Source organism: Drosophila serrata, unplaced genomic scaffold, assembly GCF_035046125.1.
Source record: "Drosophila serrata isolate PLE 108 unplaced genomic scaffold, ASM3504612v1 contig_276, whole genome shotgun sequence".
NCBI classification, from domain to species: Eukaryota; Metazoa; Arthropoda; class Insecta; order Diptera; family Drosophilidae; genus Drosophila; species Drosophila serrata.
This window is the reverse complement of record NW_028257174.1, coordinates 6,516,436-6,542,160: the sequence shown is the minus strand read 5'-3', so window position 1 is coordinate 6,542,160 and position 25,725 is coordinate 6,516,436. Positions and strand designations below refer to the sequence as shown.

General features: G+C 39.8%; 2 protein-coding genes across 3 annotated transcripts in view; one reads left to right on the top strand and one right to left on the bottom strand.

Moving 5' to 3' along the window:
- The window catches only part of hiw (MYC binding protein highwire), an 87,032-nt gene that overhangs the window by 5,956 nt on the left and 55,351 nt on the right, over positions 1–25,725 (bottom strand). For both annotated transcript variants that reach the window (XM_086835803.1, XM_020949251.2), the window contains 3 exons: positions 3,638–3,751; positions 2,952–3,576; positions 17–2,129 (listed from right to left, as the gene is read on the bottom strand). In XM_086835803.1, the coding sequence (XP_086691929.1) occupies positions 17–2,129; positions 2,952–3,576; positions 3,638–3,751 (2,852 nt within the window). The remainder of the gene's footprint in view (positions 1–16; positions 2,130–2,951; positions 3,577–3,637; positions 3,752–25,725) is intronic.
- On the top strand, positions 8,887–23,903 carry be (ben). The gene is made up of 7 exons (XM_020949255.2): positions 8,887–8,927; positions 9,082–9,567; positions 19,693–19,954; positions 20,017–20,174; positions 20,235–20,524; positions 20,586–21,706; positions 22,990–23,903. The coding sequence occupies exons 2-7, from the start codon at positions 9,277–9,279 to the stop codon at positions 23,550–23,552; spliced, it is 2,685 nt and encodes an 894-aa protein (XP_020804914.2). The 5' UTR covers positions 8,887–8,927; positions 9,082–9,276; the 3' UTR covers positions 23,553–23,903.

The window sequence follows — 25,725 nt, the reverse complement described above, 5'->3', positions numbered from 1 at the left end:
GTTACTAATAACTCACCTTCTGCTGCACTAGACTCTAGCTGGCGGGCGGCGCTATTGATATTGTTGGCGCTGCGACAAGAGGCCAGGTACCGATCTCGGCATGGATCGCACATGAGGAACCAGGACGAGGCCCCTTTGCCACCCTCACCGCAATTTCCGGCCCAGCCTTCGCAGAATATGCCCACCGAGTTGTAGCCCTTGCCCTTGGCCGACTTGCCGCAACCGGGATGCGCTATCCGCATGTGATAGGTCACGGGCATGGGCAGGAATAGCTCACAGATTTCGCACCAGCTGCCGTCATCCTTCTTCTTGCGCTTGCACTTCCTTCCAAGATCCTTCTCGCCACCGGTGCCCTGATCCGTTCCCTTGCTGCCGCTTCCACTACCGCCGCCGCCGCCACTGCCCTCCTTGAGCTCGCCGTCACCCTCACCGTTGAGATCGCGTCCGCCTGGGGAATGCAGGCGTGGCTCACGCTGCTCCAAGGCATTCGATTGCACAATCTGAACGCAGCCGGAGCAAATCTGCTCCCACAGATAGACCAGGCAACGCAGTGCCGGTGGCAGGACACTCACCATCTCGGGCAAGGCCTGCAGCTTCTGGGCGGATGCATCCGCATCGCTACCGCCGCTGCCGCCAACGAGATTCTTGCGGTGCTTGCTCCGGTTGTGCAACGAGCAGTTGCCGCTCTTGGTCAGCGTTTCCAGCGTGGAGGGTCGGATGTTGAGGTAGTTGCCCGCATTGGCCACCTCGACGGAGTGCCGCTGCTGTGCCTTCTGCTCCCGTGACAGCTGAACACGCGGATCACCTGCCTCGCCGCGACGCGTCACCACTGTGGCACCCTCCTTGGGCAGGCCAGGATGGAATTTCAGGAAGCTGGCGCAAGCCATGGCATCGTGGACAACGCCTTCGTGCCAAAGCAGGGCGGCAAAGACCGCCCGGATGCTCTCGGCGAACGAGGGCGGCATGGCCCGTTTGATGGGACCCATGGACAGGCCGCTTCTTTTCGCCGACGCCGATGCCGAGGACGATGTGGTGGCCAGCTGGAGTTCGCTCTGCTGCTCGCCCTGCTGCGTGGTTGTGGTGGTAATCTGCAGCAGACTCAGGTCATCTTCCAGGCCACTCAACTGGCACGGCTCGGCCTGGAGCAGGGCGGTCTTCTTGGGCGTGTGCTTGGGCGTGGAGAGCAGGGCTGCCGTCTGACTGGCCGAATAGTTGGGCCTCCGCATGCTGGCCAGGCTGAACTCCGGCTCCTGATCCTGCTGCTGTTGCTGCTGCTGGCTACGGTTGCCGTTGCCTCGCGGCGTATCCTGGCCACCCATAGCCCGCACTAGCTCCCGGACGGAAACACCCGCCAGCGGTGGTGAGTGCGAGGGAGTCAGGGGTTGGGATCCCTCGACCGCATCGCCTTTGAACCACTTCTGCAGGGCCTGAAGCTTTATGGCGCCACCGCCAACCACACCAGCAATGGCTGAGCCTATATTGGCAGGCAATAGCTCCACGGCGGCCAATGCCTCCTGTTCTGGCTCTGGATCATCGTCGGGGTCGTCGTCGTCCTCCAGTAGCAACTGCTCCTGCTGCTTCTCCCGCTCCTCCTCTCGCGCCACTAGATCTGCGTGCTTGGAAGGGTACAGGAAGGGATTTGTGCCGGCCAGAAAGCGTCCGGGTTTGCCAGACTTGGCTGGACTCAAAACCGGACTCGGATCGGCCTCCGGCTCGGGACTGGCCTCGCCACTGCCTGATGGGCTAACTAGCGGCTGCGGCGCCTCCTCCTCTTCCTCATCTTCGTCCTCCTCCTGATCGGTCCGATCATGACCGTGTCCATGGCTGCCATGCCGATGGGCCTGTGCTTCCTCTGCTCCCTTGCGGGCTCTGCTTGCCTCCTTGTCGGTCACCGGCTGGAGCAGAGTCCGGGCCAGATGCTGGTTGAACTGCAGGCACCAGGCCTCCGTCGGATACCAGCCCATGGTGCAGTGCTGACGAATGGACTCCGTGGAGAGGCGCAGCCAGATGCCGTCATCGTTCTCGATCTCGTCAATGAACGAGATGACGCCGCCCACGCGCACCACGCCCACCTGCTCCGACTGCAGCGTCGGATGCGACCGGATCCGTAGCCCAGAACTGTGGCGTGCCTGTGAAGGGGGCAAAGGGGAATGGAGATGAAGATTAGAGGTTGATTTTGATTTTCCATAGCTAAGTATAACCGACCATAATCACTAGCTTTAATCTTCCCCGAAGGAAGGCACAAGCAAATGTTGCTGTACAAATGTTGCTATAAAAAATGTTGCTAAAGAGAAATGTTGACAAGAATGAAAACTAACTAAGGAAAACTGAAGTTAATATACCTTTGGAGTTTGTAATTGAAATGTTAGATTGAATCAAAGACATATTGATTTTTATATGCAAATTTTTTGATAAGTTAAATTTTAAAAAACTCATAACTAAGCCAAAACAGCATTAATTTCACTTCGGAAAGCAGTTTTAAGCTAGATTTTAAAAGGTTCATAAATCTGCATATTTAGTTTAAAAACTTAGAAAATTAAAATTGTTGACAAATTTGTTCTACATTTTTAACTATGTAACCTTGTAAAATATTGAAAAATTTTGAAAATTTGTATTTTCTGTCTGAGATGGCTAGATCGACTCGGCTTTTGATGCCGATCAAGAATATATATGATTTATAGGGTCGGAAATGACGCCTTCATAGTTTTACAAGCTTCAGACTAAATTATAATACCATCAAATTTCTCTGTAAATGTTGCTATTAAAACTTTTCTATAAGAATGTTGCTATAAAAACATCTAGTAGATTTGCTTTCTGTTACATTGAGGCGGAGATACGAAAAATTTGACCTAATTGCTTAATGCAAACACTAAAACCGGATGTCAGTCAGCTAACTGCGTTATCAATGCAAAATTAATGAGTACATATAATTACTATCTTAACAAACTTACCTGAAAGCGTCGCAGCTTACTGGGTGCCTGCGGCCTTCGCTGGGCGCTACTTCTTTGAGTGGGCGGTGGCAGGATGCCCTCCTTAACGTCCACACGGTAGACCTCCTCCAGCTGTATGCCATCGATGGTCACCGCCAGACAGTAGGCACCCACCGAACTGGGCGTCCACTGGACACTAAAGGTGCCATCCTCCATGTCCTTGGCATTGAGCAGTTCCGTAATCCGTGTCTGCACGGGACTCGCGTAGCGTAGCTCCTCGAACGAGTAGTTGGTAAAGGGTTTCATAAAGGTAATCGCCTTGAAGACCATCTTCTCCTTGCTGGTGGGCTCGTAATTAAGACGCGGCGGTGGTCCGAGGCCACCAAATCCCCAGGTATCGGCAGAGGCACGTCGCATCCACAAGTTTGCGCCGGACGACGAAACACCGGTTCCTCCGGCTGAGCTGATGCCGGTGAGAACTCCAGAACCAGTTGCTGCTGCTCCATTTGAGCCTGTGGGTATTGCCTTGATTTCCACTTTCAGCTCAGGCACCAGCACCGCATCCCCATACTGATCCCGAATGGTCACCGTCACCTGTGAGGGCCAGCCATAGCGCAGGGGTTCCGTAATCGGGTTCAGTTCACACCTGAAATTAGAAATGTTATTTTATATATGCGCTTATGTCTTATTAATTTTTAGGGATTTACTTATTGGGATCCAGACGCGACTCCGGCTGCAACCAGGCCGCCAAGCGAGCGCCCGACGATCCTGGTGCTCCGCTGATGAAGTCCTTAAGGAATTGTCGTTCATTTGACTGAGATCTGGAAGAAAGCAAATTGGGAGAGATTAAAGCAAGTGCAATTAACTTTCAACTAAATGTGTATGCACATATGTATGTATGTATGTATGTATGTATGTATGTATTATTATATGTATATAATAAGCGAGGGAACTTAAGGTCTTTCTATCAACAGGTAGAACCTTAAGTCATTCCATTCCATCATTCCATTCTCATTACAGAATATTCCAATTTGACCCTAGACTCTCTGACCTTACTCCCTTGATCCAATTAGAATCGCTGCATCAAAGATGGACCGCCCGGGGTCACAGGAAGGCGAGGGGCACGTAGGGACCAACAAAAAAAAGAGCGAGGAGGGGAGGACGAGGAGAATAAAAAAGGAGAATGACGAAAGGAAAGGCAAGTGATAAGTGGAAAGAGGGGCGAAGGGCACGTACCGGCGCAGCGGGCGGTGCACGTGAGTGTGTGTGAGTTAATGGTCTCGCGGACAAACGGACACGCACGCGCATGCAGCGACGTGTGGGAAAAGAAAAGATTGGGATGGCACCCAGATCCCTGAACAATAACATCGGGCGAACTAACACAGAGGCGATAAAGTGCTAAGAGTTTGCTAGTGCTGATAACGAGTGTAGATCGGGAATATCTACATACATATGTATGTATATCCGTAATCGAGGTTCGAAAAAAGGCAGTTACTTAACAGATTTTAATAGTTTTCTACTTGCATTTAGTCACTCATTCATAATATGTACACACTTACATACATATGTATGTATACTTACATATGGAGTTCCATTCGTTTGATAACAGTTGTAAGTTTATCTAATTTGATAAGACTTTACCGTCATTATTATATGAATGTTGTGTGAATATCAAAATACACACAAAAGTAAAAGTAAGGCTAGTTTTGGTAGTTTTCAATAATAGGAATACCTAGTTTCATGGAAGAAATATTAGGGAAAAACAGGTGATCAACGCGGCTCGTGACAATATTCTTACTTATATTTGGGGAAATTGAGGGTTTTCATTAGCGGGAAATTAGAAAATGAGGAGGAAATAGTGGTAGGGGGGGTACCAAATGGAATCGAAACACACACAAAGCTGCGGACACACATTTGTATTTACATAAAAAACAAATAAAAGAATACCGAAAAAGTAAATACAAACGAAATTGAAAATGGAAATGGAAATGAAAAAGAGGGAGGAATTCGTTTTGGAGTTTTCCAATGAAAATGATAATGTCAGACGGGAGCCCCAGTACTCCCCGTGTGGCGCGACCCTGCACTTCAGGGCGCAAGCAAAACAAAACAAAGCCGAAGATCGGGACCAAAAGAGGGAGCCATAAAAAGGGGGGAGGGAGAAACAGAGAGACAAAGAGAAAAGAATAAAAACAAAGGGCAGCAACCAACTGAGGCCACATGTGTGCGCTTGTATGCGTGAGTTACCTGTGGGAAACACGTTTCCACTGCAATTTAACCCCGTTACCCCCCTGGAATACCCTATATCCCCTTCCAGCTCCCCCATACACTTAAAATTTCAATTCATTTTCAAAAAATACGAATTATGGAAAACAAGAAATTGAGCTATCTTTGGGGAGCCGAAGTTTGTATACCCTTGGCCTATGTGTACCTCTAAGAAAATCAAAAATATTACATATTCTAGGTTTTTATATTAAATGCTTTTTTTTTGGGGTAAATCCAATTTTTTTAAATATCATAACTACTCCAAAAATGCATTCATTTTAATTCGGAAAACTTGTTGATGCTTGTTTTTAAAGGGTTAATAAATCTGCATTCTCAATTTAAAATTGTTAAAAATTACAAAATTTAGTAGTTTTCGACAATTTTAACGATGTAACCCCTTAAAAAAATTTTGGAAAAATTTCGAATATTTTTATTTCCACCGGACATGGCTAGATCGACTCGGCAGTTGATGCTGATTAATAATATATATGGTTTATAGGGTCGGAAATGACTCCTTCACATTGTAACAAGCTTCTGACTAAAATTATAATACCCTGCAAGGGTATAAAAAGTATTAAGATTCTGAATCTGTTAGGATAAGCAAATAATTTCCAATTTATTTTTTGCAGGAAGGTGGAAGTTTGCAAATATGTATCTTTTTATATCCTTTCTAATTCTGCTAACTTTTGACTTGAATGTAAAAACAATAAAGTTAAATAATAATATATATTGGAAATATTTTATATATTAATTTTATTATTATTAATATTTTTGTATATGATGATATTTGGTTAAGTGTACGTACTCTCCACAAAGAAATGGAAGTGGAGCGCGGTGGAACAAGTTGCAGAGTCGCTCGTTTCAGTTGCACTGGAGTAGTGCGAGCGAGATGGACAGGTTTGAGGGAAAGAGAGGGCACCAAGTGTGTATTCCCTATTGCGGCAATGTAATCGTTCATTCATTCATTCAATTCATTTTTATCGGGGCACAAAATGCGGAAGAGATGCCTTGGCCAAGGGGATACAACAAAAAAAAAAAGAGAAAAGGGGGGAAAGATAGAGAGGGAAATAGGACGACGAAAAAAAGAGAGGACGATACAAGGGCAAACAAAGTCAACTCCAAGTCTGTGTTTTCCTGTGTGTTTGTATGCATGTCAATGCGTTTATCGCTCACTCAACTCTAGAAACAAAATCCAAAGCACTCCAAAAATGTATTACGATAACAATTAAAAAAATATATCAATATCAATCCGTTCTTATTTCACCACGTTGGATGGATTTTGGAATACCAGGTTTTGAGCTAGAAAAGATTTATGTGATCTGTGCAAGCTCGAAAACTGGAAACAATTTTATCAAAATTATGATATTTTATATTTTCTACTTCATTTTACTCAAATTCTCAAAATATAATATCATATTTTGCCACTTTTGATCTTGCCTACATGTGAAAACCATTCTGAAACTTCAAATTCTCTACAATGAAAGCTTTTGGAGATACTTATACACACTCCCCTTAGAGGCTTATTATATAATTATTTTATGGCCCTCAAATAAATTCGTAAGTGAATTTATTTTGAAATCCCTAGAGATTCCGTGACGCACCCCCATATACAATACAATTCTAAGTCAGTAAGAGTGAGCCATTGACACCCATTTTTGTATCGATTTTTCTTTTTGTTGAACGGATAGTGTGTCTGGAGGGAGAAGATCCGAGGCTTATAGACAGAAATCACCGATCCACCAACGACGTAATAATTTAGTGAGCCCGCATTTCTTCCTCTCTAGCTCTCTCTCTCTCTCTAGGAGTGCGTCTGTCTTTCTCACTCTCTCCACTCCCAGCTGGAGCGGTGCAACTTCCGCTTTGCCTCCAAATTGAACGCAAATTGATTTGTTGCAATGTGCGGGAGGGGGTGGAAAATCGAAAGGGGACTTGACTCTAGGGGGTAATGGCATCAATTAAATTTACCAACCTCCCCACCTAACCCCTCGCAAGCCAATTAAAAGCAAGCCATCTCGCTCTGTCAGAATGACAGAAGGCACATATGTATGTACAATGGGACACATACTAACATCTTATACTATACAGACAGATTGACAGTTGCGGCCAAATAAATGGAACTTAACTCTGAGCAATTATGATTTTAGAGTTTTAAGATATATACTATATCATGCTCTCTTAACCATTCTTAGTCATTTTGAATTCAAACTAACCTGATTAGAAATAAACATTTCACTTGTTTGGTGCTTTTACTATTACCGCAACTGTATGTTTAAAATAAGTGTGGTAAATTTAACAAACTTCGTAAAATGCAGCTGCTTATCGTCGATATCAATCAAAATAAGCTGTTGAATCATCTCATCGTCACGGTATTTAGCAATGATTTCAGCTTATTCAAACCCCACAATTGAAAATCAAACTCCTACATATGTATGTACTCAAACTATGTATGCATTTTTTAGAACAAAAACAATTAAATAGTTGATTAGAAAAACACGTTGATTAGATTAGATAAGGCAAACCCTTAAAAGCAAAAGAACTGCACCTCAGGCTAATCAGTCGTATTCGCAATTTTGCCTTGGCTTTGTCTGTGATCCTGTAAGGATATTTGTCATATAAAAAGTGTAACGAAACAGTTTTCATGTGTACAAATTAAGAGTTTTGTAGAGGAACTAGTACAATTTGTCCAGATCCGTCTCCGTTTTCGATGACAAAAGATCAGAAAAAAGGGCGACTCAAAGTGGATTTGATCTGTTCTTGTTGTTCCGCCGTTGCTGGTTTATAGTCTTCGAGCTCCTCTGCACTTTTTACATACAAATGTACATATGTGTGGATGGATGGGCCCAGTTTGGAATGAAATAAAAAGCGGATCAGCTGATTTAATTTATCGGAAAGCCCCTGAGATCAGCTGTGATGCCTTCGAGAGAATGAAAATGAGAGCCTGTAGGGGTGCACTGAACTAAATTTGGGTATGGGTAGAAGACCATTGACCATTGTAATTCAATTTTTCTTAAGGAAAGTACAATGTTTTTGTAGAAAATAAACTTAAAGTTAAAGCTTAATGTGAGCTTAAGCTAAAAGAAATTGGTAAACTCAAGGTATAAATATATAAATATATTTTTCATATATTTTTAATACCCTTACAGGGTATTATAATTTAAGTCAGAAGCTTGTAACCATATAAAGGACTCCTTTCCGACCCTATAAATCATATATATTCTTGATCAGCATCAATAGCCGAGTCTATCTAGCCATGTCGGGAAGAAAACAAATTTTTTTTAATTATTTCAAAATTTTATATGGGGTAACATCATTAAATTTTTAAAAATGTATACAAATTTTTAATTTTTAATTGCAGTATGCAGATTTGTTAACATTACCTAAACTAACATTGAACAGCTTTCCGAATTGAAATTAATGCTTTTTTGGCCCAGTTATGAGTTTTTAAAACTTTGCTTTGTCGAAAGAATTTTTATATAAATATCCAGTTAATTCAATTTTTAACTGAAAGGGTATATATAAAATGCAAACTAAGAGACAGATTAATGGACCAACCCATGCGATCGGTGCAGTGTAGAGCGAGTTCGCTGACTAATCCAATGAGAGAGAGAAAGAGAGAGTTGGAACGGGAGAGCGAGAGAGAGTAATGGAACGAGAGAACTGGCACCGCTCTTTGGCTTTCCAACGATCACTGACTATTCGTTAAAGAGCCGCCGTCGAGATCACAACGTTGACCGTGTGCGGGGCTTACTATATTATTATTTATATACAATCGAGACTCGCGACGCCGTCTTTTTTGTTGTTGTTCTTTTTCTTAGTGTTTTGTGCTTTGTTTTTTTATATTCAAACTAATTCAGTGAATGATGATGAACAGCATTAATATGTATTTCAGTGCCGTCTCTTAAAATATCGCTATTGGGGAAAAAGAGAGCGCGATAAATACAGTGAGCAGAAGTGCCTGAGAGCATTGCATTTTAATTGTCAATGTAATTGAGAAAAAAAAATATAAAAAAACAACCAACGAAATTGAAAAGAAGAGGAAGTGAGAAGAGACAAACGGTGGGAGAGAGAAAAGACAAAAATAGTTATGACGTCGACGTCGAAGATGCACATCCTGTGCCTAACTGTGATCCTGTGGCTCCTACGGTCCCATCCAATAGCCGCATTTGTGAACCGCTACAATCGCCTTCCCGGCTATGCACAGATCTCCTCCGGGGGCCAGGACTTCCTGTCCGGGCATCATCCCCATTCCAGTGCCGGAGCCGCCGCCGTCCCCGCTGTCCAGCAGCAGCAGCAGCCCTCCAACCAGGAGAACCTCTGCAGTCACTGCGCCTGCACCCACCTCAAGGCCATCTGTGACTTCCAGCTAAACAAAACGGTAAGTTTCTTCGGCCTGAATCACCACCCCACAAACAGAAAAACAAACACCAAGGCATAGAAAAAGCGGTTTTTAGACATTAGTTAATTGGTCATCGACTCGATTCTGTCACGGCCGAAAAAGCCGTTTACACAAAGAGTTCTACAAGTTTGTGGCTTAGACTGGAAATTGCATTAAAAGTGCTGGGGAAAAACTATTTGCAAACTGAAAACAAATTCCTTTACCTGTAAATTAATTAAATTCAAATGATTTCATTTTACCAGATTCCTGCATTTTGTTAAAAAAAATAAAACAATAGAAAGATGTGTGAGATTATCAAATCAAAATTCTTGTTTCTCTATAAAAAAAAGTCTAAACACTAAGCTCGTGTTATGCCATCAGAGCTTACTAACCTCTTCTTTTATGAGCAGAAAATAGAATTTACAAATTGATTAATATATTCGAAATAGAACAGTGCTTGATAAGGGCTTTTGGCCAACTATTTTACTTGGTAACTTGGCTAAAAGAAAAAGCTTGACCTGTCTAATTTAGTTTCCAGAATTTTCGATGCAGCGAGCTTCGACCAAAGTCCCTATCTTTGCAGACACTCGAATCAAAGCTGCAGCTATAAACTGAATGTCTTTGGTCTTATCTTTTGGCACAGGAAACACTTGCATTCAGACCTAACTTAAAAAACGAAAAAATATATATAATACATATACATATCTATATGATTCCATTGAAACATGTCGCATTGTTAAGGGTTTGGTACAGTGGATACTCCTTCCAAAAACCAGATGTCTCCGCTTTTCTAATTAGCAAAAACCTTTAGCATTTGAAGGTGTTTTTTTTATCTTTTCCTAATGAAATTAGCATTTATACGAAAAGTTCTTTTCAATATAAAAATATCTTACTTGGTTTTGGACATATTGAAATTGCATTTGGCAAGAAAATGTTGGGCAAGTGTTTGCATTTTAGCGTTTGCACCATTTCAGGCGATAATTGCAGTGATTAATGGCAAATCACGAAAATGGTCGCGTTCAGCAGCAGTTATTGTCACTTATGGGAAATCAAATAAACGTATCTTGTTTTTACAAGTAAACAGTGATGTTGTAATAAAAGGGAAATGGGTGCATTTAACAACATTATTCAATTAATAATAATGATTTAATAAAATTTGACTGAAGAAATAGTAGTAATGCCAAAATAATCAATTAACTAATAGTGAGACACTTGATTTCCCGTATCAATATTTTATTTTCATTCAGGGACTGATTAGGAAGCGCCACATACGTACGTATAAATTACTATGGCTTACGTGTTCTTTTAAGTTATTGATTAGAAATCAACGGTAGGTAATTTATCAGTATTCAGGCTGCAATTAGTTTAAAGATTGCCCGATCACACAATTAATTTGTAAATGCCACTCGTAACAATTTCTGGACAATTCCAGTTCCAAGTTATCTGTAAAGTGATTTCCAGGGATCACTGTACAGTGTACACATTTCCAGCAGATGTGGAAGCTTTTGGCAGCTAACTGCAAAAGTAAACTAAAATAAAACGCACCAAGGCAAGCGGATAGAACAAAGCAAAGCCCAGAAAACACAGAAGCTGGGAGAGAGGACGAAGAGGGAGATGGTGGAGCAGGAACAGTGAGTGCGTAAAGTACACTCACACAAGTCTCGTCGGGTTTAGTTAGTGGCCATTGTTGACTTAGTTGTCTATGTATTCAGTGGCGGAGGAATGAACCGCCATCAGAGAAACGTGACACTCAGTTTCCTTTCTTGTGATTGATAATGCACTCAAGTGCCGGAATTTTCTGATAATGAATAAAGTCTCGAAATGATATTTACAGCTTAGAGTAGTATTTAAATAGATTTTCTTTTGATGTTTCTGGTTTTATTTTAAAACCTAAGAAGGTAGTAAAATTTGAAATGAACTTGATTGTTTTCTATTTCCCTTAGCAATCAATGAACCGCATCGAATTTTTATACCCTTACACGGTATTATAATTTCAGTCAGAACTTATTAAAATGTAAAGGAGTCATTTCCGACCCTATAAATCATATATATTCCTGATCTGCATCAACAGCCGAGTCGATCTAGCTTTGTCTGACAAAAATTTAATTTTTTCAAAATTTTATAAGGGGTTACATCATTAAATTTGTCAAAAATTGATAAAAATTTCGAAATTTTAAATGGAGTATGTAGATTTATAAACCTAATCAAAACTAACATAGGAACGCTTTCCGAATTGAAATTAATGAATTTTTGGTCGAGTTATGATTTATTTTAACTGCAAGGGTATAGAAAATTCGACTTCCCATTACTAAGTTTCCCTCTTGCTAAGAATTGTTTTATGTAAAATGGAAAATAGTTTTCCAAGGGGAAAATCTGCTGTTGTGAAACACTTTTGATTAATACGCACGCTCAATCAGAATATAAACAAAAAAGTAGCTGCGTGCAAAATGTGAATAAAAAAGAATAAATGAAAAGCGAATGAAGGCGGCGGCGGCGCCGCTGCCACTCCCTCTTCCTCTTGCGATTCCCCTCCCCCTCAGTTTTGGCTGCCCCGCCAACACGTTCAACAGGTTATGCTAATGAGTCAGGTGCGTGTATATACACACACACACACACACACACACCCGGTATATACGTACGTGTGTGTTGTGGCTCTTCGTCTTACTCTTATTCTCTGTTTTCCTGAGAATTAAGAGCGAAACAACAAGTGCAAGTGCTTGCCGATTTAATCCTGAATTTATGGCAGGGAAAAACTGAAAAACTGAGTGTATAATAATAATAAATCTGACCATGAATACATTTTTGGGTTAATATTTGAAGATTTTTAAATATTATATAGTTTTTTTTAATTAATATTCTTCTACAAACATTACCCCCCAAGCAGTCTTAAATAATTATGACACATTTTTTAAGGGGAGTGCTCTTACGCATTTAAACAAGAATATATATAAATATAATATTAAGACGTAGAAAGCGAAAGTGTTTGCTGAAGGGAAAAGCATGATAATGAATACAGGTTGAATAAATATTGTTGCGCTGTCTCCTTAGAATACTAAGTATTACTATACAACTTGGTCATATGGAATTCTAAATGGTTTAATAGTCTTTCGATTAATGGAATAATATCAAGGTCATTTTAATCATAAAGTGCAGCTATAAAAAAATATTCTATTTAGCCAAGATATATATATTTTGCTCTCCATAATCTCATATGTTTACCTCAAATTAGAGTGCAGTTCCTGGAATTGATTCACAAGGCTATTCAGAAATTAGTAATCAATAATCCGAATGCTCTTCTTAAGGCGTAGTATTTTCCAAATAATATCTCGGAATAAAAACATACATACTATATGTATATGTTGTATTTATACTACACCGTACATACAATTTATGTACCCATTTATCTTGTATTGCTTTTTAGAAATCGTTTCAATTCTGCACTTCCTCCAGTAATTGAGTGAACTTAGACGCTCTCCCCCTTCCCCTACTTATCGTTCGCTCTCTATATAATTTTCCACCCGATCTTCTATATGTTCTGTGTGTGTGCGTCATGTGTCGTCATCTTGCAGATACAGAATTTTTATTTATTTGCTGCGTGGGCCCTGCAGTTCAGTGTTTTCTATGTGCCAAAGTGCGGAGTGGAAACCGAAAACAGGAATAAAAGAAAACATAAAGCAGAAAGCAAGCCAAATGGAAATGCATTCCACCACCTACTTTTCCCTAACCCCCCACCGATGCCTTCAAATTTTTCCAGATTGACAGTAATAAGCCAAAAAGACTTCTTATATAGTGTCAGCAGCTGTTAAATACCGGAAATCAGGCCAGAGAAGAACGAGAACTCAAAAACCAAAATCAATTCAATCTGATTGCACTCAGCGGAAAATTTATAAAGAAAATAGTAAAGTTTTAGAAACAATATAGGGAAGTATTGGATCATTAGCAATCAGAACTTTTGTTAATAAAGATAAAAACATCCTTAAATCGAATCTTATTAAGTCTAACTACTGGATATTTCCTCCAAGCTTAATAATTTTGAGTTCTCAACCTCTAGCCTTATGCTTTAACCTAGGGTTACTTATGTCCTTAACTAGAACATGATTATGTCCAAAACAAATCGCCTAACCGGAAGTTATTTCCAGAAACAGAACAAGATCTCCTTTAGTCCAAATATACCTATCTCCTGGCTATGATACTTTTGCAATAGCTTACTTACTTTATATATAAAGTAACTTGTTTTGACAATATATTGGAAACTTAAAGTTAACTCCGATATTAGGGACTATCCCAAAAATGTATCCCAATGTGGAAAAGAGCAGGCACGGAGAAAAGTGAGGAGGAGGTGGGAGATCCATAAAGTGTATATATTTTAGTGGAATGCGCCTACTTAAATTCCCATTTGGAATGGCTACTTAAACTACTTGGGACCGAGAATGTTATGGCTGCTCCGAGCTGCTAAAAATCCATCAAGTGCCACACAAATTGAACGCTCGTTCCACAAACAGAAACAATAAACCACGCCAAGTGAGGTAAGGAGGCGAAGAGGCACCCAAAACAAGACGAATGAATGTGTGAATGCAATGAGTAGTAGCTCGGTCTGGGGCAGAGTAGAAAATAAAACTCAAACCGAAAGAAATACATATATGTATGTATCGAGAACCGGGGATAGCGCACCAGGAGGTGGTGTGTCCGCTATGAAAAAATAAAACGGATCGGATGCATTCGATTTTGCCAATAATTTCACTAATCGGTGAACAATAATATCATTGAAACGTTTGCAACACAAATGCAATGTGTGTATACATATGATTCAAAAATTGATTACTCAAAGGCGAGGAGGAGCCATAAATGCGTGCATCATAAATATATACAAGTCGATGGTTTCCTCTCTCTATATATATAGATATATATATTGATTCCACATCGGAGACAGATACCCTACTTACAAAGAAGGAGCAGTAAACAATATTCTAATATTAAAACGCTGATACAAACACAAGTTATTTTTTGCTGTGACTAAAGGGGTTTAAATCGAAGCTTAAAATCTTCAAGAAATATCATTGGATATATATAAAAACAGAGAAAAACTGTAGATAGTTTAAGTTAAGTTTAAGCTTAGCTAGTTGGGAGTATTTATTATATATTATCATTTGAATTTCAGAATGATTGTATTTCCCATTTTATTAGTTCAAGTAGCTCAAAGATAACGAATTTCAGGTGTTCTGCAGCACTTGAGTACTACTTATGCCTGATTTTATGACAACAAGTGTTAGTAACTTTTGTAATCAAGATCGCTGAAGAGCCACGCCCCCAAAGAAAGTATCTAGAATAGCCCTTGGTCAGCTTATCTCTAAAAACGAGCAGCGGGAAATAAAAGAAAAACAAAAGAAAAACCACATGAGGAATTTCATTTCAGTCAGTCACGTAGACATTCCCAGCCGAACGTGTCCGAAGTTGTATCTGTATCTTTCGGATGCAGATACGATTGCATTCGCCACTGCATATGTGTGTGAGAACCCGCAATTGGGAAAGTCCTTTTCCAATTTTCCGGCCCATGTGACCAACATTGTGGCCATGTGCCGCTGTTTGATTTAACAATCTCTGTATCGGTTTCGCTTGAGTTTTTTCCAGGGACTACCAAAAGATACAGATACAGCTAGAGATAGAGACAGAGAAACAGCTAGAGATAGCCACGAAGAGAACGAGAGGTGGATCATAATTTATTTTTAATTGGCTTTGTTTGGTTATTTATGTGCTGTTGTTGGTTTTGGCACTTCCAGCCAGGCGACGGCAGCTATTTCCGCTCATCGTCGTCTGCCCCCCAACCCCAATCTCAACCCAAGCCATATATACCATATAGTATACCATATGATTCCGATCCGTTGTTTCCCAAAATATCCCGTAAAGTTGTCGCCGGAAAAAAATGTGAAAATCGTGAACAGTGAACGGTGGTATCTCTTTTTTGGAGAAGACGGAAAGCGACCAGATCGGTTTTGGATCAGGCACTGAGTGGGTTCTATATATAGAGAGGCAAAGACCTAAAGTCTCGACATTATATAGCTCAAGTTTTTACACAGAGAAAATAGCTCAAGGGAACTAGAGGTATCTATTATTTACAGTGTTCACAGTGAAATATCATATATCCAAATATTTATATGAAAAAAAAAAACCAGAGAGCAATCTTTAAAAATTAATAAACATACCAAATCAATAATAAATATGTATTTTGATTACATTCAAACTGCTAAACAGCATCCAATTGTTGAATAATGTTGCTTAAATTTTCCTCAGTGTCTCAAGCATATAGATTCATATAATTCATGGCGATATTTTTCTTGGCGAGTTCGAACTTCATAAACTTTTCAGCCATTTCGGCAGCAATGTTGTTTGTTTTTCCTGCTCCCGCCCTCGGGACTGATGGTTCTCATAAACTTGAAACCAATGGAACAAGATGGTAAGAAAGGGGGGTATGGGTATGGGCATGGAGGGGGAAGAGGAAGGAAAAACTGTCTGTCAGACAAACAAGCAAATTAAAACTCACACGTAATTGAGACTTCCTCTTTAAGATGAGAAAAAAGAGCGAGAAACTGGAGCAATTGAAAGAAATTGCGCCCAGAGAGAAGAGCGCAAACAGAGCGAGAAAAGGAGAAAAGGAGAAAAGTGGGGAATGGAGAAAAACAAAACAAAAACAATTATCAAAACATACTTAACAATATTTATATATTTTGTGTAAACCAAAAATAATCAGGGTTTTAAACTATTCAATTGAATGTTGCTATAATTTCTCATCATTTCTTTCAAGTTCTTTGTCTTTTTTATGGTTAATAATATATTTATAATATAGTTATGGATTCATAATATATACACTATACATTCTTCATTTTCTGTTTGTGTATAGGGGTAGGGAAAATAAATAAACAAATGAGAGCAAATGTAATAAACAGCGAAGACTAAGAAGGTCAGAAATCTCAGCAAGAAGAAAAGAGACCTCAACAAGTGCGATCAGGGGATCAGAGAAAGAGAGGGAGAGAATGAGAGAGATAGAGAAAGAGAAAGAGGGAGCCCAGGGGGACCCAAGCTAAGCAGCTGCAGCTAAAGACTTCGATTCAGGTTCGGATCCAAAGACATTGAACCTCCCCCAAACGAGGCCAGACAAAAAAAAGAAGCAGGTGGCCCGGCTTTTGGATCGCGGCCTGCATTATAATGGGTCTCATTTTCCCACCTTACCCATTCCCCCTGCCACACTTAACTTTATATTATTATGGCATGAAAATTACAAATTTGATTCACGACGATACACAAAAAAAAATATATATAAAAAGAGAAGACAAAAACAAAATACAAAATAAAATTCAAGATCAATTTGGATGTTTTGCTAAAAAAAAACCATACAAATAATATTAATTAAATTATAAACAAGACAACGTTTAAATACCCTTGCAGTTTGGAACTTAATTAAATATTTGAATCGAAAATTGTTCGTAACTTAACTGAAAATATTTCGCTTTCTTAGAATCGATATTTATGGATATTTTTATATGACAATTTTCTCCACAAATCAAAGTTTAAAAAACTCATAACTCTGCCAAAAAAGCATTAATTTTAATTCGGAAAGCGTTCCTATGTTAGTTTTTATGAGGTTAATAAATCTGCATACTCAATTTTAAATTGAAAAAATTTAAATTTTTTTAAATTTCTTTTTGGAAATTTTAATGATGTTACCCCTTATAAATTTTTGAAAAAATTTATCAAAATTGTTTTCCTTCATAACGTAGCTAGATCGACTCTGCTGTTGATGCTGATCAAGAATATATATGATTTATAGGGTCGAAACTGACTCCTTCACTGGTTAAAAATGAAATACCCTTTGTATTATTATTTAAATAGATATTTTTTACCTTAATGTTTTTTGTTCACAAATCAAAGGTTAAAAAATTCATAACTTTGCCAAAAAAGCATTAATTTTAATTCGGAAAGAATTTTTGTGTTAGTTTTTTAATGGCCTATAAATTTGCATACTCCATTTAGAGCTAAAATTTATTTTAAATTTGGTCAATTTTTGGCAAATTTAACGATGTAATCCCTTATAAAATGTTGAAAAAATTTTAAAAAAATTCATTTCTTCAAAACATTGCTAGAAAGATTCGCCTGTTGATGCTGATCAAGAATATATATGATTTATAGGGTCGGAAATGACTCCTTCACAACTTTTCAAGCTTCTGACTAAAATTACAATACCCTGCAATGGTATCATAAAACAGTACACTTCTTCAGATGTTTCATCTTTGAAGTAGCCAGAAACTAAATAGTGATATTCAATTTCCGAACAAAACGTTTGGATTGATTGGAAAATGGTCTTTTAAGCGAAAAGCCACACAAAAGTGGTGCCATTCGATGGGACAAGATGGTCTGTGTGTATTTGTGAGGGACCTGAGGCACGTAGACACCTCCCTTGAAGGGCGATATGGGGTTGATTATTCATCCATAAAGCTAAAGACAGCCAAAACAAACGAAACTCGAAATCCGGCAGCCGACAGTTTTGCCTTTGATAAGCAATTTTGCAGGAAACCAAAAGATGTATAGACAATCGCCGCCTTCTACTCGGTAAACAAAGCCCAATTAAAGTTCATACTAATGTAACCGAAACAATAATTTTATGCTTATTAAGAATACAGATACTTAAGCTCAAAATATTGTTTACTTTAAGGCCTATCATTAATTGACTGAAATGTTTATGTTCCCAGGGATTGGATCTATATTGTTTGTACTTTTTGTAATTTGGTCAAGCTAAATTATACTTGGCAAATATTATTTCACCATCTAGTGCAATGACAGACCTGAATTAACCAGTATTTTTTGTAAACAACTAAAAAAAACGAAGTTCTTATCGGAAGAGTCAGTCTGCTTCTGTGATACGCAGTGAGAAATGAGTGATTCAAGTGTGAATCAGTCTACAAACTGCCAAAAATGCAAATTAGTAAAAGACTTTAAGGTTTTAAAATGTAGAAAATGTAAATTCTTATTCTTTGAATTGCTGATTTAAGAAGCTATCTTTGTATTGAAGAAATCAAAATTTTGAGGATGCTTTGTTTTAATAAAGAAGGATCATACAATTTAATAACTATAGTGAACTGAAGAATATTTATAGATGCAACCTAGATCAGCATACCTTTTATCCCTACATTTATTAATAATAATAGTTAAATCATATATAATTCCCCTTCACATGCTTTAGACTTTACTTTCGAAAAACTCCCTAAAACTCTTATCAAATAGAATAAGCTCTGAGATGACAGAGATTAACTTGAGAAGCTCTGATTTCCGTTCACTTTATCCAGATTCATTAATGCAATAATAATAAAGATCTTGAGAACGAGAACGAGAACGAGAGCAAGAGCTACCAACCCCGACGTGTGATCAACAAACATGATCATCAGCGTCGTGGACATCTCGTCATCGCCATCATTGCGGCCACTTGAAGTTGCAACTATTTTCACTTAATTTAATGAGAAAATTGCACCCTCGGGGTGATGGTTCGAGTTTGAGTTCGAGTTCCAGTTGGGGGGTTCTCCTGGATGGCTGGAGCAATGAACGCGTTGCGGTCAAGTTGCCGTTGTCGTCTGATGTTGCTCTTGTTAGTGTTGCTGCTGCTGTTGTTGCTGCTGTTGCTGCTGTAAGTGCTGCTGCTTTGCCCATTGTTGTTGTCGCAGACACTGCGTTTAAAAATAAAACAAGCAAAAGGGAGGCGGTCCGACTGGCGAGGCATCCCGTGTATACAGACCGCAAGAAATGTAAGTCAAGCGGCACAACCCCCCAGCAACAGCAGCAGCAGCAGCAGCAGCAGCAGCAACACCAGCAGCAACAGCAGGAGCAACATCAGCAGCACCATCAGCAAAAAAGAAAAGCAAACAAACAAAAAAGAAGAATAAAGTAAAATAAAATAAGTAAAAGCGCGTTTCGTCTGGTGGCAACTCCCAGTTTTTGTGCACGAATGATGTTTAATAGCCCATGGTCTGACTCAGTCATTTATGTGCCACAAGAAAAGCCAAATAGCATAAAGAGAGAGGGCTGAAAACTCTATACCTTGAAAAGAATCTTAATTAGTTTCCATTTTTATAACTTTTACAGCTGTCAGCAGATTGGGACTCCAAATACCGAGTGCCCGTCAAGATCAAATCCATTGAGGTGTATCTAAGGCCCAGCATCGAGTTCCGTTTATTTGAGAACTTCTTCCAGGACAATCAGGTCAATTACTTTGGTGTCAATGGGGTGAAGGACAACGATAGGGTGGAGGTAACCCGTAATGCCTTTAGCCGCAACAAAGGTGGCTATCCCAACATTGAGTTTCGCAAAGTGTCGCAGGTGTATCTGCAGGACAGGACATTGTCGGGTAAGAAGGATAAGTGAACTCCTAAACCGAATAACAACTTATTCTCTAATTCATTCCCTCAGCTGTCGAGTTCAAGCTACTGGTGGAGGATACCGAACTTCTGGTAGTTTTCCCCAATGCCTTTACTATGGCCAATCTGGACTGTACCTTCCGGCGGATCAAGGATCTTCAATTGAATGAGAAAGCCTTCAGTCATGGTGGAGCCCAGAATGGCATAAATGTGAGTAGAGTCCTAACACTAATTGATAAAATTAATTCACCAATTTCCTTGAACTCACAGCTACGCGTTGAGGACTCTACCATCGATGAGATTGGACGTTTCGATCTGTCCATGAGCAAGGTGAGCTTTGTGCGCTGCAACATCGGCACCATTGGCCGCAATGCCTTCGACGTGACCAAAATCAAGGAGCTATCCTTTGAGCAGTGCAACATAACGACCATCAAGGCCCAGGCATTGACCGATAAGCTACACAGCGAGAATGTGTCCTTTGTGAGTACAGTGATTGGAACCATTGAGGGCGAGGCTATCAATCAGAGTGGCATTACCACACTCACACTCCGGGGCAATACGTGAGTTCTAGATGAAGTCTTGTAGAAGTATTTGTATAATCTTTTTGTTATCCTCCCACAGAATTGATAAAATACAATCCGGAGCGATTCGTATCACCGCGGTGGACACATTCATACACAACAATACGGTGCGTCACATGGAACCCAACTGGCTGAACGTTGTCCAGGCATCGCAGGTGGAGATCGAGAACAATCGCTTTGGGCACTTCTCTCGCTTCGAGGTGAACAGTGCCCCGATAGGAGCCTTGAACTGCTCCTTTGCCAACAATCAGTTGGATGATCCGCAGCAGGGCAGCCTGAACTTTAGTAGATGCGGGGTCCACAGGATTAGCGTGGGACGCATTTGCTCCTGCGATGGCAGTGCCTGGTTGAAGACACTCACCGATCACGATCTGGATTCGGAGATTCTTTGTCCACTTAAGTCGGAGGATCATAGCTGCTTCAATGCCACCGCTGTGGATCGTCGACGATTTGAGCACGAGGCATGTGGCGGCAATGGTACGAGACACTGTTCCGAGGGCCTGTGGATGACACAATCGGGGAGTGACCAGTTGAGCGGCACTGCCAGCCCCTTGAGCATCACATGGGTATCCTGCATTGTGGTCGTGGCTACCTGCATCGTATCCTTTGTCATCTACGTTGGATTTGTATGTGTCCCCCGGCTGCGTCCCAGTGGCGGTGGACAGGCGAGGCAGAGGAAGTGCGCCTTTTCGGAGGAAGCCAAGCGACAGCTGCTCCTGGCGGCGGAGAAGCACAGCGAGAACGATCAGACGCGCAAGGCCATCAATAAGCTAATCAAGAATGGTCCATTTACCGAGGATGAGTGCCTGACCCGCATTTGCGAGATTGTTCAGCACATTCCACACAAATCGTCGTCCATCAAGGATCTGCTGTCGAATCACCTAACCGAATGCCATGAGAGCGGCTCACCAATGTCAGCCAGCGGTGGTGAGTACGGCATGTCAACGATCGGTGCCGGTGGATCGATGGATCATCCTCCTCATCACCATAATCATATTGCGGCGCCCAGTGCGCCCAGTGCTTATGAGTGCGGTGACTATGACAACGATGAGCCCATCTACCAGGAGCCGGATCAGCAGCAGCGTCCGCTTATACCCAGCGAGTACTCGGAGCTGCCGCCACAGGCCGAGGATCCGTACTCTGAGCCCTTCAATGCCACCAGTAAGTACGGTTTCGGTGCTCGTGGTCTCAATCTACCCGGTCTTCCCGTTCCCCGTTCCGTTTACGATTGCAACCGGAACGATAATCGTCAAAGATCTCAGGATCGGGACAGTTACTACTGTTCTCCGTAGGCCAACTTAATCTATTCTTACCCTCCCCCCCCCTGTGTGTGGTTTTCGTTGGGTTAACACACCTTATGGGAAATGGCCCCCCTCTACAACCTTCAAAAATTATAATTTGTTACTAATATTATATAATTTGTATATATAGCAAGCACATACCTAAATAAGCACCCCCACACACATACAAATATCTTATTGTACAGAAGCTTTTAAAATTAGTATGTACATATCACAATTATTGTATTTATGATAGTTTTTACACTGAGAACCGAAAGAAAAAACAAAAACGAAAACTAAAGTCTGCAAAAGGGATCCCAAACTAAAAAAAATGTGAACCTAGAAAAACAATGGAATCTGAATAGAAAGCTCGAATAAAAGAGAAATGTCGAAGCTGAAACAATTCCATTGATTCTCGTTATTCGAAAGAAGTCCACTCGCTATCAAAAAACAAGGACACTCGCTATCTAAATAGGAGTCCTCTCGCTACAATCGACACAACGAGAGATCAACAAGTGTTCTACATAAGTGCCTTGAAAGATACACAAAGTTCACCAAATGCAAGTACTAGAACACCAAAAAAAAATAAAAAATAACAATAATTAAAACCACAAATACAAGCACGCACCCGGTTGCTGGCAAAATCAGCACAATCCACAAAATGCAAAACGCATTAGCCCACAAAGGTACCAACAAAACACGTAGTTATTCCCAATCTAATATATAAACGGTGATGGTGATTCCCCTTTCTATATCTTTATCTTAATCTCACTCTCACTCTTACTCTCTTTGTAATTGTATCTGTAACCTGGTAGAATGGTATTTGTAAATGTATCTGCAATTGTATCTTTTATATTTCTTTCCATTCTGGTATTCACTTTCAAAGAAAATAACTTGATGAATCGGTTTGGCTTTAAAAATCATTTAACAAGGCAATGAAATGTTTGGTTTAGGAATTACATTGTAATAATTGTAAGGAGTAAGCATATTATACATATTATAATATGATAAATATTTACACATATCCAAGTTATTTTTATTTAGAAACGCTTAATACCAGACGAACCCCATTATATCTGTATCTTTGTCTATATGTGCCTTAGTTAGTTCAACTGTACATAAAAGAGATAACCCCAATTAAACCTTTTGATTCTGTTTTTCCAGATGCGAATGACATGCCACCGGCCTATCAGTATGCCACGCCCATGCGACACCCAAGGCCACAGCCACCGTCGACAACGACAACGGTCTGCTATGCCAGTCCAGTTTGGCGCTCCACGCCCAGTGCCATTCCCACCAGTAGACCGCCCTCAGGAGCAGGAGCAGTAGCAGGAGCAGGAGCAGGAGCAGGAGCGGGAGCTACAGTGCCACGACATGTACGTGACCTGAGGCAGGATCTGGAGGCAATGCCCCAGTTTCATCCCAATCAGTTGACCTCGGCACGAAACCAAAGACAGCTGCAGCAGAATTATCCCCAGACACAGTCACAGTCACAGCCTCAGGCAAAATCCCAATCCCAATCCCAGTCAGAGGCACTTGCTCATCCCCAACCGCCGCCCTACAGTCAACCGGGTATTCGGCGTCACCGGAGCCGGCAGAGCTTTGAGTGCCTTGATGGCGCTGCCAGCCTGGCGGCCATGGAGCATATGGATTCGGGATCGGATCACTCTGGTGGCAGTGATGTAACAGTCCAAATCACCGATGTGATCGATTATGCGGACGCCTGAAAGTATGCAGCGCATATATACAAGTGATATATATACCAATATATATATCCCATATATCCGCCACTTGTCACAGCTGCCACAATACGAGGGGAAAAGTGAAGTGAATGAAAGAAATGATTAAGATAAGCATTAAACTGAAAACCTGCCAGCCAGCAGTGCACAAAAGAAGAAAAGAAATGTGGAAAATGGAAAAGTAAACGAAAAAACACTTTGTGATATTGAAACAGTTTCTCCGAAGGGAAAAACTACAAGATAGATGGAGCGGAGCCAATCGAACTACGAGTTAAGCTAGGATTAAGTCAAAACAAATAATTTAAATAAATCGAGTCCCAGAGGAGACTAAGAGACAAATTTATAGTGTGTGGTTCTTGAGGGGTTGTAGAGCTGGAAAAACGAATAGTTATCGATTTAAAATTGATATTTACTTGATTATCAAGGTTTATGGATTAAAAATTGATTTATTTTTATATGTAAAATCATTAAATTCTTCATAATTAATTTAAAGTGGATATTTTTGGATAACAAATTATGGAAATATCCAATTTATCGGGTTTATTGTTTTGAAATCGATTGTCTCAGGTTCTTTGGAAGTTGTAAAGCTGAACAAATCTGTGTTTATCAACTAAAAATCTATCTTTAGCATAGAGAAATATTGCAGAAATAAGTTTATTGATTAAAAATCAATTTTTTTATATAAAATAATCAAATAGTATTGCTTATAGATTTAAAATTAATATTTTTATGTGAAAAACAATTGAAAATATCGATTTTCAAGGTTTATCGACATAAAGACTACCTTTTTTATCATAAAAACATTAAAAAATCTGCTCCTTTTTCAACTCTTGAGATTGAGATAAATATATCATTCACTTATATAAATAATATTATTAAAAAACATGTCTAGAAACTAAAAGTTACTATGAAAACTCTTCATAATTCAAGTTTAGAAATTCATCAGTACGTTTAGAGTATACTCTTAATTCCCTATCCTCATATCCCGCCTGACTCATTAACCATCCTATTCAGATATTATTTTTCCGATGCCTCGCCATATCATATGTCCAATTTCTCAGTTATCGCCGGGCCGGCAACAATAAACTGGCGTGTGAGACATAAATATTAATCACTTTGGCTTACACAGCTGTTTTGTTACGGCTGCCATAAGCAAAAACAATAAGGGGGGAAAAAACAGTAAGTAAAAAATTAAAATCTAGAGACAAAAGCCAGAGTAAAGCGAAAAATAAAAGCCAATCGGCGGCGGGTGTGAGTGAGTATGCTGAAAATGCATTTTTGAAATGTTGTATAACTTGATTTGCAAGCGCGATCACAGAACCGATATATGAGAATTAAATGCTGTTGCTGCACTGCGCTCTATGCAAATGCGTTCTAAAAGCCTTTTCGAGTTATTAATGGGCCATATATGGCCAATAAGTCAGCCTGATCGGTTGCAGCTCTCAAGTCTCTAATCGTAAAAGCAGCAATGCGCTGAGAATAATTCGTAAAACAGTTAAAAAATCATTTTTTTAATTAGACAAACTTCATAGGATCTTCAAGATAAAAACTTTTTAAAATGTATTTAAAGGAACGACTTAAAATGTTAGAAGAACCAAATACAGATTTAATTTGTTTAGTTTCTTTGCAATTGAATATTTTTGCCACCTTTTCTGAAGAGATTTAAAAATTCTTACCACTTTATTTTATACCACTGCAGGGTATTATGATTTTAGTCAAAAGCTTATTTCGCTGTGAAGGAGTCATTTCCGACCCTATAAATCATATATTTTCTTGATCAGCATCAACAGGAGAATCTTTCTGGCTAACTCCGGAAGGAAAAAAAATTTTGCAATTTTTTCAAAATTTTATAAGGGGTTACATCGTTAAAATTAAAAAAAAAAAAAATGAAAAAATTCAATTTTTGTAAATTTTAAATTGAGTATGCAGATTTATTAACCTAATAAATACAAACATAGGAACGCTTTCCGAATTAAAATTAATGCTTTTTCGTTATGAGTTATGAGTTTTTTAAACTTGGATTTATCGCAGAAATTGTCATATAAAAATATCAATATTCGATTCTAAGAATGCAAATCTTTTAAGCTTAATTACGATCGTTTTCACATTCGAGCTTAAATTTCAATTGCAAACGTCAAGGGTATATAAACTTTGTCTTTCC

Excerpts from the sequence above, each read along its gene's own strand:
- be (XM_020949255.2), top strand. The coding sequence starts at position 9,277 with ATGACGTCGACGTCGAAGATGCACATCCTGTGCCTAACTGTGATCCTG. Across the intron at positions 9,568-19,692 it reads ACTTCCAGCTAAACAAAACG|CTGTCAGCAGATTGGGACTC; the intron begins GTAAGTTTCTTC and ends TAACTTTTACAG. Across the intron at positions 20,175-20,234 it reads GAGCCCAGAATGGCATAAAT|CTACGCGTTGAGGACTCTAC; the intron begins GTGAGTAGAGTC and ends TTGAACTCACAG.